The sequence below is a fragment of the Gopherus evgoodei genome, chromosome 5, assembly GCF_007399415.2.
Source record: "Gopherus evgoodei ecotype Sinaloan lineage chromosome 5, rGopEvg1_v1.p, whole genome shotgun sequence".
Classification (NCBI taxonomy): Eukaryota; Metazoa; Chordata; order Testudines; family Testudinidae; genus Gopherus; species Gopherus evgoodei.
Genome location: NC_044326.1, coordinates 76,006,276 through 76,023,531, shown reverse-complemented (window position 1 = coordinate 76,023,531; position 17,256 = coordinate 76,006,276). Strand labels below are relative to the sequence as shown.

Here is a 17,256-nt window from a genome sequence, read left to right as displayed (position 1 = left end):
TCCTCAGTCCCATAGTGTTGTAAGCTGTTAGACATGAACGCTTTCAGTGGTTTTGGCAGCTGGAGTGCATATTTTGGTATTCTTTGGATAACTGAGTGACAGAGATGCTGTTCATTGTTGGCATAACTTTTCCATGCAGGCTGGATTCTGCCTCTTCTCACTCCATGCTAATAAGTTGCTGTTATATTGTTACAGCAAGCATGTTAGAGGGTTTGTAGGTCTAAAGTAGGTTTAGATCCTTAATGCCTCCCAGTGGATTTTGAATGTTGAAGATTTACTTCTTCACAGGTTGTAAATTACTTTGAAATCCTCTCATAGAAGATGCTGTCAAAACGAAAATTATTATTAAATGTGTATTTTATAATTTTATTTTAAAATTGCTTGGCTCTTTCCTCCCACCCTACGATATACTTTGGCCCTTAATGTTTCCTTATTTTTTCTTGATGACGTGGGACATCAGAAATAATCACTGTGATATGCATCTTACAACTTCAGTTACATTCCTGATATATAAAGAGCAAAAATAAAATTTTGACAACTAACTTTCAAATTAGGATCAGAAGTTCTAGTTGTATATACAACTGTGTATTGGGAAACAGGGATCACTTTATTGAGATTAAACTGTTAATTTAGGATAAACCGGATTTGCTTATGATATGGAATTGACTGAAATCTGTCAACATTTTCTTTCTGCTAGGACTGACTTGTCTTCCATTCTGTTCTTTCTTCTCTCCTTCACCCCACATTTTTGGCTGAATACCCAGTGATCAGCTGCCAAAATATTAACAACCGGTTCCCTCCTCCTCACCTCACGAGGTCATCATACCCCCCCCCCCCGCGGGACTCCTGCCCCATCCAACCCCCCACATTCCTTGACAGCCCCCCCCGGGACCCCTGCACCATCCACCTCCCTTTCCTGTCCCCTGACTGCCCCCTGTCACCCCATCCAACCCCTTCTCTCATTCCTGATGGCACCCTGAGACCCCTGCCCCATCCAACCACTCCTTCTCTCTGTCCCCTGACTGCCCTCCACTACCCTATCCAACTCCTGCTCCTTCCTGACTGCCCTCCCCCCAAGAATCTTGCCCCTGTTCAATACTCCTGTTCCCTGCCCTCTGACCGCCCCGACACTAATCCAGCCCCCAACTCCCCTGCCCTCTATCCAACACCCCCTCCCTATACCCTGCCCCCTTATCGCGCTGCCTGGCGGTCGGGGCCGAGGTCGCGACCAGATCCGGGGGCCGGGCAGGAGGTCAGACCGGAGCTGTGCGGCGCCTGGAGACGTCCTCCTGCTCGTGCCCCCGCCCTCCTACCCCAACTCACCTGGGGGATGCCGCTGCTTCCTTCTCAGCCCTCTCAGGCTTCCCACGCGAACAACTGATTCGTGGGAAGCTGGGGAGGGGGAGGAGAAGCTGGAGGAGCATTCAGAAGAGGAGGCAAAGGCGGAGTGAGGTGAGCTGGGGCAGGGGGAAGAGCAGGGAGCTGCTAGAACTTTTGTTTAAATTTAAAAGCCCTTTTCGAACCACTTGTCCCTGGCGGGACAACTGGTTCTAAACGGGCTTCTAAATTTAACAACCAGTTCCTGTGAACCGGTCGGAACCGGCTCCAGCTCACCACTGTGAATACCCAGGTAGTGCAACATAGAAATGACATTTAAATAATTCTCCAATTATTAATTCTTAAGTGTTCATTTATGGTTGATACACAGATTACCAGTGAAAACAATGAGGAATCCTTGTGGCACTTTAGAGACTAGCACATTTATTTGGGCATAAGCTTTTGTGGGCTAAAACCCACTTCATCAGATGCATGGAGTGGAACACACAGTAGGGAGGTATAAATACACAGCATATGAAAAGATGGGAGTTGCCTTACCAAGTGGGAGATCAGTGCTAACGAACCAATTCAGTTTAAGTTGGAAGTAGGCAATTCTCAACAGTTGACAAGGAGTGGAAATCACTTTTTTGTAGTGTTAGAGGCCTGTGTAAACAAGGTGGCCCATTTCATACAGTTGACAAGAAGGTGTGAGTATTTAGCAAGGGGAAATTAGTTTTTGTAAAAACAACGAGGAGTACTTGTGACACCTTAGAAACTAACAAATTGATTTAGTTTCTATAGTGACCCTCTACTCCCAGTCTCTATTCAGGCCTAATTTGATGGTGTCCAACTTTCAAATTAATTCCAGTTATGCAGTTTCTCATTGAAGTCTGTTTTTTTTGTTGAAGAACTGCCACTTTTAAATCTGTTATTGAGTGACCAGGGAGATTGAAGTGTTCTCCTACTGGTTTTTGAATGTTATAATTCCTGATGTCAGATTTGTGTCCATTTATTCTTTTGTGTAGAGACTGTCCAGTTTGGCCAATATACATGGTAGAGAGACATTGCTGGCACATGACGACATATACCACATTGGTAGACGTGCAGGTGAACGAGCCCCTGATGGTGTGGCTGATGTGATTATGATGGTGTCCCTTGAATAGATATGCATACATAGTTGGCACCAGGGTTTGTTGCAGGGTTTGGTTCCTGGGTTAGTGTGTGTGTTGTGTGGTGTGTAGTTGGTAATGAATATTTGCTTCAGGTTGGGGGTGCTGTCTGTAAGCAAGGTCTGGCCTGTCTCCCAAGGTCTGTGAGTGAGGAATCATCCTTCAGGATAAGTTGTACATCCTTGATGATGGGCTGGATAGGTTTTAGTTGGGGGTTGTAGGTGACGGCTGGTGGCGTTCTGTTACTTTCTTTGTTGGGCCTTTCTTTTAGTAGGTGACTTCTGGATGCCCTTCTGGCTCTGATTACCAGAGAGCATTGATATTTTTATCAGATTAAAAAAAAATTATCCTAGTTTTCTGTTAAACTCAAGTGAAAGCAACTTTTTTTATTATGCTTTTTTCCATCTGGTTGATAATGCAGAAATGCAAGCCCTTTAAGTTAGCTGTATTTTAAATACTGAGTATTATGTCACACATTCAAAATATCTCTATGTAAATAGACTAACCATTTATTCAGTGAATCGGTGTGGTGGGAGTTTTAAACCCAACACCCAGTGTTGCTTCAAGGATTGGCAGGCTGTGTGCTACAGGTGCAAATGCTTCCTTCCAATAAGAATCAACCATGCTGCCTATGCTATGTGGCCATTCTCCACTAACAAAGTCCTAAATTTAATCTTTAATTCCTATTTATGTTACACATCTAATAATCCACATTTCTACCTGTTGACCTTCAAATTCACTCACTTAACTGGTTACAACCAAAGGGAAGAATGGAGGCATTTTCTCCATTCTTTCTCCATCCAGAGTTATAATTGTAATTGCTAACATTTTGAAAGATGTTAAACCTCACACTTTAGGGTTTCCATCAGTCTCTAGCTACTAGGGATTGGGAGGAGATATAATGTGGAGGACAGATTATCCCACATTTCATAACGTGAGGTTGCATACACCATCCTCTCAAACATCTGGCACTGGCCACAATCAGAGACATGATACTGGGTTAGATGGACCACAGATTTGATTCAGTCTGGCATTTCCTGTGTTTCCTCTAGATCAAGAGTTCTCAACCATTTTCTTTGAGCCCCTTCCTCCCCCAACATGCTATATAAACTTCATGCCCCACCTGTGCCACAACTGTTTTTCTGCGTATGAAAGCCAGGGCTGTCGTTAAGGGGTAGCAAGCAGTGCAGTTGTCCAGGGCCATTTGCCACAGGGGACTCTGCAAAGCTAAGTTGCTCAGGATTCAACTACAGCCCTGGGTGGCAGGGCTCAGACCCCCAGAGCTTCAACACCATGCGGTAGGGCTTTGGCTTTCTCTCCTGAGTCCCAGCAAGTCTAATGCTGGCCCTGCTTGGTGGACCCCCTGAAACCTGCTCACGGCCCCCTAGGGGGCCCCAGACCCCTGATTGAGAACCACTGCTCTAGAACCTAAATTCTAACAGAGGAACTCAAGAGAAGAGGCAAGAATGGAGAAGTTTCACCCTTCCTAGCCCTGGTATGTCCCCCTCATCCAAAGATAGAACCTATATGAGTTGCAGAAGCAAGGAGCCCTGATAAAGAATCTGTCAGATTCTATGGTGATAGGAGCCACATAAGTACCTTAGATAGCCTTTTAGTAACTTCAGATAATCCGAGTTAATCTACCTTTAGGCTATGTCTACTCTGTGCACCTTACAACAGCTGTTGTAAGGTGTGCTGTATGGCCGCTCTTTATTGCTGGAAGAGAGTTCTTCCAGTGACAAAATTTAAAACCATCCCTAACAAGGGACAGTAGCTTCATTGACAGTAGTGCAGCTCCTGGTGACTAAATTAATCAGACTGCAAAATTGTATTGCAGGTGAAATGAGTGAGAGTCGAGCAAAGAGAGTTCGAATAAAGGAAGTGGATGGCTGGACGCTGAGAATGCTTATTGATTATGCTTACACTGCTGAAATTCAGGTTACAGAAGAAAATGTACAGGTAAGAGAGTAAAACCTTCTCCTAATAACTGTGGTGTTTCTGTGGTGTCTGACATTTTTGCTCTTGCAAAATAAGGTGATTTTTTTTCTTACACTTGCAAAGATAATAGGATTTACTGCTAGAATCTTAACCTTAAGAAAAAGAGAAAAATATTAGAAAGAAATTGTATGATCACAGAATTCTCCTTTTTTCTTAAGTGCAAAATCAGGCTCCCCAAGACATTAACTACATTCATGTGCTGCAAAGAAAACACCAGTCACTACTTTGTAGTTTCTCAGAAATGATAGATTGACAGTAATCTTGCTGTCTAGTAGAGTAAGTATCAGCAAGCCCTTAAATAAATAAACAAAGGGATTTTGTACTAAGATCATGTAACTTTTCTAGTGAAAGTCAAGTGTGTGTGTGTGTGTGTGTGTGTGCGCGCGCACACACTCTGAAATGTGGCTGTTCCCTGCTTGAGAAAAGCCCCATTACTGCAAAGTGAAGACCTCTATTCACAGTATAGCTACACCAGCTAGAAGATCCTCTGCACTACTAATGTGCTTCTATGCTGATGTGGAAATTTCCCCACCTTTGTGATGGAAGGGTAGTTCATGCTCCCAAGGCTAGTACTCGCACATCCTGTACTCTGGGCCTAATCCAAAGATCACTGAAGTCAATGGAAAGATTTCAGTGGGCTTTGAATAATACCATTAGCGCAGTAAACTGGGTATCCTCCACACTCCTCAGTTTGCTGCTAGTGTTCTATCTGCAAGGCTACCTTGGAGTTTTCACTCTGATAGTGCTAGTTTGCACTGAGTTTTGTCTCCCTTTATATTAAAATTTAGTTTATTGAACATTTCCTTTATGTTAGTCCACTAAGTCACCTACTACCACTTGGTCCGAGTTTATATGTTCTCACTTTGTCAGTGGCTTACTAAGTCTGGCTTTTTTCAGTTTAAGGATGGACTCTTGCTAGTTAGCTCTATATTTGTATCAATCAGTATTTAGCTCAAGGACTTCGCCCATCCCACTCACTCAATCAGCTGATCTTACCTATGACTCATTCATGGCAGACACATTTCAAAGAGATTAGAAATGTCACAGTGAAAGAATCTAATCAACAATGAAAAATACAGATTAAAATTTTAGCTTTTACAGATTCAGCCCTTCCCTCTTCTTTTGCTTCTGCTGCCTTAAGATCTGAAGTAGCTGTTCTGGAGAGTTAATGCTGGTTGCTTAATAAGAGGTGCTGTTTGGTAAGCTGTATTATTTAGGTCTCCAGTTACTCTTGTTACCCTCTGCCTTTGTTTCACCACTCCCCCTTTTTCTTCCTCTGAGCATTTGATCACTAGCCATTCACACACAGTAAATCCTGAGGGGAAAAAAATTGTGTTATATGCACCTCATACTTGCACTTCAATCTTTCAGCCAGAACTGAACAGTTTACTGCTGGGCATTGGGCTGAGATTATCAGCTCTTCTTGGCCACAGCATAGCCATCAGTTGGAGTCACTACTGGTCTTAGCCAGTTTGAATCAGTGACCTGGAAGTGATAGACTTCATACTGCATTTTACAAATCATAATAAATGTTCCATTACCAGCCCCTGCAGCAATCTAGGCCATATATGTTCCCATTCTGAAATGGCAACTTCACATCTTACTACCTAGTTCTCTTTGGATATTGTTGGCTTGTGGTGTTACTGTCTGAGGGCTTTGTCAGCCACATAATAAGTCTTTGACGAGGCTGTGCTGTATCCTGCCAAACTAACAATGGTATAGACCTCTTAATCTCATTGTGGAGAGCTCTTGCACTATCAAAAATGACAGAGATTTCGTTAATACTCTTCTCACATGTTCATGGCAGCTCCTTTTTGCCCATTCATGAAAAGTTTGATTCCTGAGGGGCAAAGTTTCTCCATATATACTTTGATGACTCCTTGTGCAGGGGACTGGACTTGATCACTTCTCAAGATCCCTTCCAACCCTGTGTTTCTATGAGTCTATCTCTTTCTAACCTTCAGTACATAACATTAGGATGGATGGCCAAATTTCAATTAAAAATGAAATTCTTCTGGTAAGGTCTTTTGTTTAGAGTTTTCTTTCTGACTCTGCAAGCAGCCTTGTGTGTTTTGGATGCTAGTTCTGTCTAAGAGGACATATTTTAGTCTGATGTTGACAGTGTTGGCTTCCTCTTTTGTGTTTATGGTCATGAGAAGTAAAATTCCTGTATCTTAGTAGTAGTATGAGGGATGTTAAAGGCCAGATATCCACAGGTTTAATGCTTCTGAGTCTGATGCAGCTTTCATTTTCACAGCTCCAGATTACCTGGCTGTTTGAAGATGAATCTAATGATATTGGGGTTGGTAATTTATATAATGTGACCTGGTGAGTGATCTTACAGTTTGTAGTTACTTGTATATTGAAAAGACAGTCTAGCTTGATTCGGACTAGATCTACTGAAATAAGAGTTGCACTTTTGAATGTCATCACGTGCATTTGTGTCATGGAACTGGCTATAAATGGAAATATATTCCTCTGTCACCCTCACGTTTATTTTAGCTAAATATCTATTTTATTTGTATTCTGCTAATACTCACATTAAGTGCTGTCCAAATACATGTGCAGTCCCTGCCCCAGAGATTTAAAAGCTAAGATGAAAAAGGCTGCCCTGAATCTTTTGGAAGGATAATCCAGTGGTTACATCCCTAACCTAGGCAGTGGGAGATTGGGCATTCAGTTTCTGCTCTGTTGCAGGCATTTGTGTGACCTTGGGGCAGTCTTAGTCATTCTGTGTCTCAGTTCCCCACCTGTAAAATTGGGCAAATAGCACAGGGTAAACACCTTGATGATTGTGAGATGCTCATGTATCATGGTCATGGGGGTTGTAAAATACCTAAGATATAATATAATAGATCCTGTTATACTGTGTCTGCAGACTGATTTACTGACCACCTGAGAGGCTCCTACTTACAGGTAGCGTCTTATGATATTAACATGTAATATATTTAATAGGACTGGAAGTGCTATCATCAGTATATTTAGATCACATGTTAGGAAACTTAGTCTACTAAATGAGCAAATCTATTAAATGAACAAATATTCAAAAAGCGTGTGGTTTTGCAGTTTCAGTGCAGAATAGCTATACACAACTGTACTAATGTGTTTATGCTATGCACATGTGCAAATAATTATAGATTAATAGCAGAAGGACCATTCTATATATACTATTGTTATGCTGACTGACTGTCCTCTCAGTCCATCTGTTAACAGGAAAATGAGTTTGAGCTTCTTCCTTAATTTGCTTTGGCAAGCAGAAAAAAGTTGATAGCTGTTACATGAACATGATGTATTTTCCATTTGAAACAAACGTACTGAGTTTTACTTGTTTTTTCAAATAGGTACAAAATACTACAATGGAGTTATTGTAGTGTAGTGGTCTTTTGGGCCTGGATAAACAGTGTGAGCTGGTATTAAGTCACTATTAAGTTAGTTTTAACTAGCTATTCATATATATTGTGCTAAGCTGCCTTGTTTACTTTAATTTAGAGATGATCATGAGCAAGAGATCCCTTTATTAAAAATTCTGTATTAGAATTACTTGTGTTTTAGGCTTTGTTAAAGACCATTTGCCTGGTTTTTAGAAAAATCTTTTTGTGAGAACATGCTCCTTTAAAGGTCAGACTTGGTAATTAAGTGAACCAAAAAAGGATCAGCTTATTTTCCTGTAAAATGTGGAAACCGAACACCTGTAGGCTTGCATTGCTGGTGGATTGAAGAAACTAGTAAAACAGGTACATTTTGTACACTTGTTCATAGACTGTTTCCTGCATGCAAATGTGAGACTTCATTTGCCTTCCTAAATTTCCTCTGGTAAACTCAGGGCATGTCTACACTTACCGGTAGATCGGCACTGCTGCAGTCAATGCAGCGAGTGTTGATTTAGCGCAGGGGTGGTCAACCTGAACCTGAGAGGGAGGCAGAATTTACCAATGTACATTGTCAGAGAGCCACAGTAATGCATCAGCAGCCCCCCATCAGCTCCTCCACCCCGCTCCCAGCGCCTCCCACCCACTGGCAGCCCTGCCAATCAGCACCTCCCCGCACTTCCCGATTAGCTGTTTCGTGGCATGCAGGAGGTTTTGGGGGGCTGGGGAGAAAGGGGAAGAGCGAGGGCATGGCAGGCTGAGGAGGGAGATGGGAAGGGGTGGAGTAGGGGCAGGGCCTGTGGCAGAGCCTGGGGTTGAGCAGTGAGCACCCCCTAGCACACTGGAAAGTTGGCACCTGTAGCTCCAGCCCTGGAGTCAGTGCCCATACAAGGAATCGCATATTAACTTCTGAAGAGCAGCATGTGGCTCTGGAGCCACAGGTTGGCCACCCCTGATTTAGCGGGTCTCGTGAAGACACGCTAAATTGATGGGAGAGCACTCTCCCATCAATCTGTGTACTCCACCTCCACGAGAAGCATAAGAGAAGTCAACGGAAGATGCTTTCCCATCAACACAGTGCATTGTAGCCACCGCAGTAAGTGGATCTTACTACGGCAACTTCAGTTCAGTTCATATAACTGAAGTTGTATAACTTAGATCGATTTACTGTGCTAGTGTAGACCTATCCTCACTTAGTAAGTTAAAGGTAAAAGATGGCTCTTGCTTAGGTTTTTCTTAGTCTCTTATTTTAACATCAGTGGTAGATCTTATTTAATGTTAAAATATTATTTGACAAATTCAAGAGTGAAACAGAAACAAGAAATGAATCATGAAATGATAGTTCATGATTCTAAGAAATAGTAGGAGGGAAAACAGCACAGAGAAATAATGGATTTCAAGAAGGCAGTAGGTAGGTAAGATCCTAAGGGGAGCAAGTTTAAGGGGAAAAACAGTTCAAGAGAATTGCCAGTTTTCAACGAGACATTGTTAAGGACATGAGCAAACTATCCCATTGCGTAGGAAAGATAGGAAATGTGGCAAGAGACCACCCTGGCTTGAACCAGGAGATATTCAGTGATCTGAAACTAAAAAAGAGTCCTACAAAAAATGGAAATTAGGACAGCTTACCAAGGATAAATATAAACTAACAATGAAAGCATGTAGGGACCAAGGCACAAAATGCAATTAAACTATCTAGAGACAAAAGGGGTAACAAGAAAACATTCAAGAGATACATTAGAGGCAAGAGGAAGACTAAGAACATGGTAGGCCCATTATTCAGTGAAAGTAGAAAAACAATAACAGAAAATGTGGAAAAGGGAGAAGTGCTGAACAACTTTTTTGTTTCTGTTTGCTCCTAACCTTTTTGGTGAAATGAGACATCTAATATAGTGAACACAAATGAAAAGGAGGTAGAATCAGAAGCTAAAATTATGGAAAGAACAAGTTAAAAATTACTTAGACAAGTTCATAGAATCATAGAATATCAGGGTTGGAAGGGACCTCAGGAGGTCATCTAGTCCAAACTCCTGCTCAAAGCAGGACCAATTCCCAACTAAATCATCCCATCCAGGGCTTTGTCAAGCCTGATCTTAAAAACCTCTAAGGAAGAGGATTCCACCACCTCCCTAGGTAACCTGTTCTAGTGTTTCACCAGCCTCCTTGTGAAAATGTTTTTCCTAATATCCAACCTAAACCTCCCCCACTGCAGCTTGAGACCATTGCTCCTTGTTCTGTCATCTGGTACCACTGAGAACAGTCTAGATCCATCCTCTTTCAACCCCCCCCCTTTCAGATGGTTGAAAGCAGCTATCAAATCCCCCTTCATTCTTCTCTTCTGCAGATTAAACAATCCCAGTTCCATCAGCCTCTCCTCATAAGTCATGTGCTCCAGCCCCCTAATCATTTTTGTTGCCCTCCACTGGACTCTTTCCAATTTTTCTACATCCTTCTTGTAGTGTGGGGCCCAAAACTGGACATGCTACTCCAGATGAGGCCTCAGCAATGTCGAACAGAGGGGAATGATCACCTTCCTCAATCTGCTGGCAATGCCCCTACTTATACAACCCAAAATGCCATTAGCCGCCTTGTCAACTAGGGTACTCTGCTGACTCATATCCAGCTTTTCAGCCACTGTAACCCCAGGTCCTTTTCTGAAGAACTATTGCTTAGCCATTCGGTCCCTAGTCTGTAGCAGTGCAATTTAGATGTCTTCAAGTCACCAGGGCCTTTTGAAATACAGTCTAGAATACTCAAGAAGCTGACTGAGGAGCTATCTGAGCCATTAGTAGGGCTGTCAATTAATTGCAGTTTTAATCACACTGTTAATAGAATACCAGTTGAAATTTATTAAATATTTTCAATGTTTTTCTTCATTTTTATATATATTGTATTCTGTGTTGAAATTGAAATCAGTGTATATTATTTTTATTACAAATATTTGCATTGTAAACATGATAAACAAGTGTTTTTCAATTCACCTCATACAAGTACTGTAGTGCAATCTTGTCGTAAAAGTGCAACTTACAAATACAGATTTTTTTTGTTACATAACTGAACTCAAAAACAATACAATATAAAACTTTAGAGCTTACAAATTCACTCAGTCTTACTTCTTGTTCAGCCAATTGCTAAGACAAACAAGTTTGTTTACATTTATAGAGATAATGCTATCCTCTTATTTACAGTCTCACCAGAAAGTGAGAGCAGGCATTTGCGTGGCACTTTTGTAGGTATTTACGTGTCAGATATGCTAAATATACGTATGCCCCTTCATGCTTCGGCCGCCATTCCAGAGTACATGCCTCCATGGTGATGACACTCATTTAAAAAAATAATGCGTTAATTAAATTTGTGGCTCAACTCCTTGGGAGAGAATTGTATATCCTCTCCTCTGTTTTACCTGCATTCTGCCATGTATGTCACGTTATAGCAGTCTCAGATGATGACCCAACAAATGTTGTTCGTTTTAAGAACACCTTCACTGCAGTTTTGACAAAACATGGAGAAAGTACCAATGTGAGATTTCTAAAGATAGCTACAACACTTGACCCAGGGTTTAAGAATCTGAAATGCCTTTCAAAATCTGAGAGGGACGAGGTGTGGAATATGCTTTCAGAAGTCTTAGAAAAGCAACACTCTGATGTGGAAACTACAGAACCCGAACCACCAAAAAAGAAAATCAACCTTGTGCTGGTGACATCTGACTCAGATGATGAAAATGAACGTGTGTTGATCTGCACTGCTTTGGATTGTTATCGAGCAGAACCCATCATCAGCATGGATGCATGTCCCCTGGAATGGTGGTTGAAGCATGAAGGGACATATGAATCTTTAATGTATCTGTCATGTAAATATCTTGAGACACCGACTACTACAATGCCATGCAAACACCTGTTCTCACTTTCAGGTGAGGTTTTAAACAAGTGGGCAGCATTTATTTTCTGCAAATGTAAACAGACTTTTTTGTCTGAGCGATTGGCTGAACAGGAAGTAAGATTGAGTGGACTTGCAGGCTCAAAAATTTTACAGTTTTTTAAATTTTTGTATGAAGTTTTTTTGTACATAATTCTACATTTGTAAGTTGAACTTTCATGATAGAGATTGCAGCACTTGTATCAGGTGAATTGAAAAAACTATTTCTTTTGTCTTTACAGTGCAAATACTTGTAATCAAAAATAAATATAAAGTGAGCACTGTACAGTTTGTATTCTGTGTTATAATTGAAATCAATATATTTGAAAATGTAGAGAACATCCAAAAATATTAAAAAAAATTAAAAAATCGCACTGTTAAACAATAATAGAATACCATTATTTAATCACTTGACAGTCCTAGCCATTAGCGATTATCTTTGAAAAGTCATGGAAAACGGGATTGATTCCAGAGGACTGGAAAAGGGCAAATATAGTGACAATCTATAAAAAGAGGAATAAGGACAACCCAGGGAATTACAGACCAATCAACTTAACTTTAGTACCCAGAAAGATAATGGAGCAATCATTTTGCAAACACCAGAAGATAAGGTGATAAGTAACAGTCAGCCTGGATCTGTCAAGAACAAATCATGTCAAACCAGGTAACAAGTCTAGTGCATAGAGTGGGAATGGTAAATGTGGTATATCCTGACTTCAGTAAGGCTTTTGATACTGTTTCTCATAACCCTCTTATAAACAAATTAGGGAAATGCAGCCTAGATGGAGCTACTATAACGTGGGTGCATAACTGGTTGTAAAACCATTCCCAGAGAGTAGTTATCAATGGTTCACAGTCAAACTGGAAGAACATATTGAGTTGTGTCCCGCGGGTATCAGTCCTGGCTCCAGTACTGTTCAATATCTTCATCAGTAGTTTGTATAATGGCATAGAGAATACACTTATAAAGCTTGTGAATGATACTAAGCTGGGAGGGGTTGCAAGTGCTCTGGAGGATAGAATTAAAACTCAAAATGATCTGGACAAACTGGAGAAATGGTCTGAAGAATAGAGCATGAAATTCAATAAGGACAAATATGAAGGATTCCACTTTGAAAGGAAAAATCGATTGCACACATACAAATTGGGAAATGACTGCCTGGGAAATAGTGCTGTGAAAGAGGATATGGGGTTCGTAGTGGACTACGAAGCTAAATATGTGTCAACACTAGGGCTTAATGATTAATTGCAGTCAATTCGTGATTACTAAAAAAAATTAATCATGATTAATTGCAGTGTTAAATAATAGAATACAAATTGAAATGTATTAAATATTTTTGGATGTTTTTCTACGTTCTCAAATATATTGATTTCTGTTACAACACAGAATACGAAATGTACAGTGCTTACTTTATATTCTTTTTTATTACAAATATTTGCCCTGTAAAAATGATAAACAAAAGAAATAGTATTTTTCAATTCGCCTCATACAGGTACTGTAGTGCAATCTCTTTATTGTGAAAGTGTAACTTACAAACATAGATTTTTGTTTGTTTGTTACATAACTGCACTCAAAAACAAAACAACGTAAAACTTTAGAGCCTACATGTCCACTCAGTCCTACTTCCTGTTCAGCCAGTCACTAAGACAAACAAGTTTGTTTACATTTACAGGAGATACTGTTGCCTGCTTCTTATTTACAGAGTCACCTGAGAACAGGTGTTCGCAGGGCACTTTTGCTCATGTTGCAAGGTATTTATGTGCCAGATATGCTAAACATTCATATGCTCCTTCATGCTTCAGCCACCTTTCCAGAGGACATGTTTCCATGTCTGGAATGGTCTACATAATACTGGACTAGATAACCTTTCAAGGTCCTTTCTATTCCCACGATTCTGTGCTGATGATGATCATTAAAAAATGCATTAATTAAATTTGTTATTGAACTCCTTTGATGGAGAATTGTCCTCTCGAATGGTGTTGAAGCATGAAGGGACATATAAATCTTTAGCTCAGCTGGCACATAAATATCTTGCGACACTGGCTACAACAGTGCCATGTGAACGCCTGTTCTCACTTTCAGGTGACAGTCTAAACAAGAAGTGTTCAGCATTATCTCCTGAAAATTATAACCAGAGTTATTTGTCTGAGCAATTGGATGAAGTAGGACTGAGTGAAGTTGTAGGCTCTAAAGTTTTACATTATTTCATTATTGAATGCTGTTACTTTTTGTACATAATTCTACATTTGTAAGTTCAACTCTTGTGATAAAGAGATTGCACTACATTATTTGTATTAGGTGAATTGAAAAATACTATTTTTTTTACAGTGCAAATTTTTGTAATAAAAATAGTGAGCATTTTACACTTTGTGTTGTGTTGTAATTGAAATGAATATATATTTGAAAATGTAGAAAACATCCAAAAAGATTTAAATAAATGGTATTCTATTGTTTAACAGCACAATTAATCACAATTAATTTTTTTTAATCGTTTGACAGCGCTTGTCAACACTAACAGAAAAAAAACAAACATCTTTCTGGGATGTATTTGCGGGCGTGTTGTAAGTAAGACACAAGAAGCAATTCTTCTGCTCTGCTTTGTGCTGATAAGGCCTCAGCTGGAGTATATGCTGGCCACAGGGTACAAGAGCTGGTAGTCATAGGACAAAGATTTTGAGGAAGACCTAGGAAAAAGACTGTTCAAGATGCTGAAGGATGATATGAAGAAAATTGTCAACTTAGAATATGTGCTTGACAAGAATTTTTAGAGAAAAACAGAGAGCCACTCGTACCAATTGATGGGACAAGGCAAAGAAGACGATTATGTGAGCAGGAGATACATAGAAATGAAGAACACAACTTTCATGGTGCTTAGAATGAGTCGCTCTTTTGTTATGCATCTCCTAATAGCCGTCACTATGTATCAGGTTATTCTAGCACTAGTTATTCATAACCAGCTTCTTTCTGCACATGTTCAACTTTCTGAATGTTCTTTTTTAATACCAGGAAATTAAATATCAAACTGTTATTGAAGTATTAAAGTTACATGTTTTAAGACAGGGAATACAAAAGTTAAATGTTCTCAAAGAAATTAGCAAAGAATCCTGTGGCACCTTATAGACTAACAGACGTTTTGGAGCATGAGCTTTCGTGGGTGAATACCCACTTCCTCAGATGCATGTAATGGAAATATCCAGGGGCAGGTATATATATGTGTGCTAGCAAGCAAGCTAGAGATAACGAGGTCAATTCAATCAGGGAGGATGAGGCCCTGTTCTAGCAGTTGAGGTGTGAAAACCAAGAGAGGAGAAACTGGTTCTGTAATTGGCAAGCCATTCACAGTCTTTGTTCAATCCTGAGCTGATGGTGTCAAATTTGCAGATGAACTGAAGCTCAGCAGTTTCTCTTTGAAGTCTGGTCCTGAAGTTTTTTTGCTGCAGGATGGCCACCTTAAGGTCTGCTATAGTGTGGCCAGGGAGGTTGAAGTGCTCTCCTACAGGTTTTTGTATATTGCCATTCCTAATGTCTGATTTGTGTCCATTTATCCTTTTCCGTAGAGACTGTCCAGTTTGGCCGATGTACATAGCAGAGGGGCATTGCTGGCATATGATGGCGTATATTACATTGATGGATGTGCAGGTGAATGAACCAGTGATGGTGTGGCTGATCTGGTTAGGTCCTGTGATGGTGTCGCTGGTGTAGATATGTGGGCAGAGTTGGCATCGAGGTTTGTTGCATGGATTGGTTCCTGAGTTAGAGTTATTATGGTGTGGTGTGTAGTTACTGGTGAGAATATGTTTCAGGTTGGCAGGTTGTCTGTGGGCAAGGATTGGCCTGCCACCCAAGGCCTGTGAAAGTGTGGGATCATTGTCCAGGATGGGTTGTAGATCCTTGATGATGCGTTGGAGGGGTTTTAGCTGGGGGCTGTATGTGATGGCCAGTGGAGTCCTGTTGGTTTCTCTCTTGGGTTTGTCTTGCAGTAGGAGGCTTCTGGGTACACGTCTGGCTCTGTTGATCTGTTTCCTTATTTCCTCATGCGGGTATTGTAGTTTTGAGAATGCTTGGTGGAGATTTTGTAGGTGTTGGTCTCTGTCTGAGGGGTTAGAGCAGATGCGGTTGTACCTCAGTGCTTGGCTGTAGACAATGGATCGTGTGATGTGCCCGGGATGGAAGCTGGAGGCATGAAGGTAGGCATAGCGGTCGGTGGGTTTTCGATATAGGGTGGTGTTAATGTGACCATCACTTATTTGCACCGTGGTGTCAAGAAAGTGGACCTCCCGTGTAGATTGGTCCAGGCTGAGGTTGATGGTGGGGTGGAAGCTGTTGAAATCATGGTGGAATTTTTCCAGAGTCTCCTTCCCATGGGTCCAGATGATGATGTCATCAATGTAGCGTAGATAGAGAAGGGGTGTGAGTGGACGAGAGCTGAGGAAGCGTTGTTCCAGGTCGGCCATGAAGATATTGGCATATTGTGGGGCCATGCGGGTGCCCATAGCAGTGCCACTGACCTGGAGATATATATTGTCATCAAATTTGAAATAGTTGTGTGTAAGTATAAAGGCACAGAGCTCAGCAGCCAGTTGTGCTGTGGCATCATCAGGGATAGTGTTCCTGACAGCTTGTATTCCATCTGTGTGTGGGATGTTTGTGTAGAGAGCCTCTACATCCATGGTGGCTAGGATGGTGTTTTCTGGGAGGTCACCAATGCATTGTAGTTTCCTCAGGAAATCAGTGGTGTCGCGGAGATAGCTGGGAGTGCTGGTGGCATAGGGTCTGAGTAGAGAGTCCATATATCCAGACAGTCCTTCAAGTGAGAGTGCCAATGCCCGAGATGATGGGGCGTCCAGGATTTCCGGGTTTGTGGATCTTGGGTAGTAGATAGAATAACCCTGGTCGGGGCTCTAGGGGTATGTTGATTTCTTCTGGTGTTAGTTTACTCCCAGCTATCTCCGCGACACCACTGATTTCCTGAGGAAACTACAATGCATTGGTGACCTCCCAGAAAACACCATCCTAGCCACCATGGATGTAGAGGCTCTCTACACAAACTATGGGCACCCGCATGGCCCCACAATATGCCAATATCTTCATGGCCGACCTGGAACAATGCTTCCTCAGCTCTTGTCCACTCACACCCCTTCTCTATCTACGCTACATTGATGACATCAGCCTGGACCAATCTACACGGGAGGTCCACTTTCTTGACACCACGGTGCAAATAAGTGATGGTCACATTAACACCACCCTATATCGAAAACCCACCGACCGCTATGCCTACCTTCATGCCTCCAGCTTCCATCCCGGGCACATCACACGATCCATTGTCTACAGCCAAGCACTGAGGTACAACCGCATCTGCTCTAACCCCTCAGACAGAGACCAACACCTACAAAATCTCCACCAAGCATTCTCAAAACTACAATACCCGCATGAGGAAATAAGGAAACAGATCAACAGAGCCAGACGTGTACCCAGAAGCCTCCTACTG

General features: G+C 41.4%; 1 protein-coding gene across 2 annotated transcripts in view; it reads left to right on the top strand.

Annotated features, from left to right (window-relative positions):
* The window catches only part of KLHL2 (kelch like family member 2), a 120,662-nt gene that overhangs the window by 12,320 nt on the left and 91,086 nt on the right, over nucleotides 1-17,256 (top strand). For both annotated transcript variants that reach the window (XM_030563390.1, XM_030563389.1), the window contains one exon: nucleotides 4,324-4,445. In XM_030563390.1, coding sequence (XP_030419250.1) covers nucleotides 4,324-4,445 — 122 coding nt within the window. The remainder of the gene's footprint in view (nucleotides 1-4,323; nucleotides 4,446-17,256) is intronic.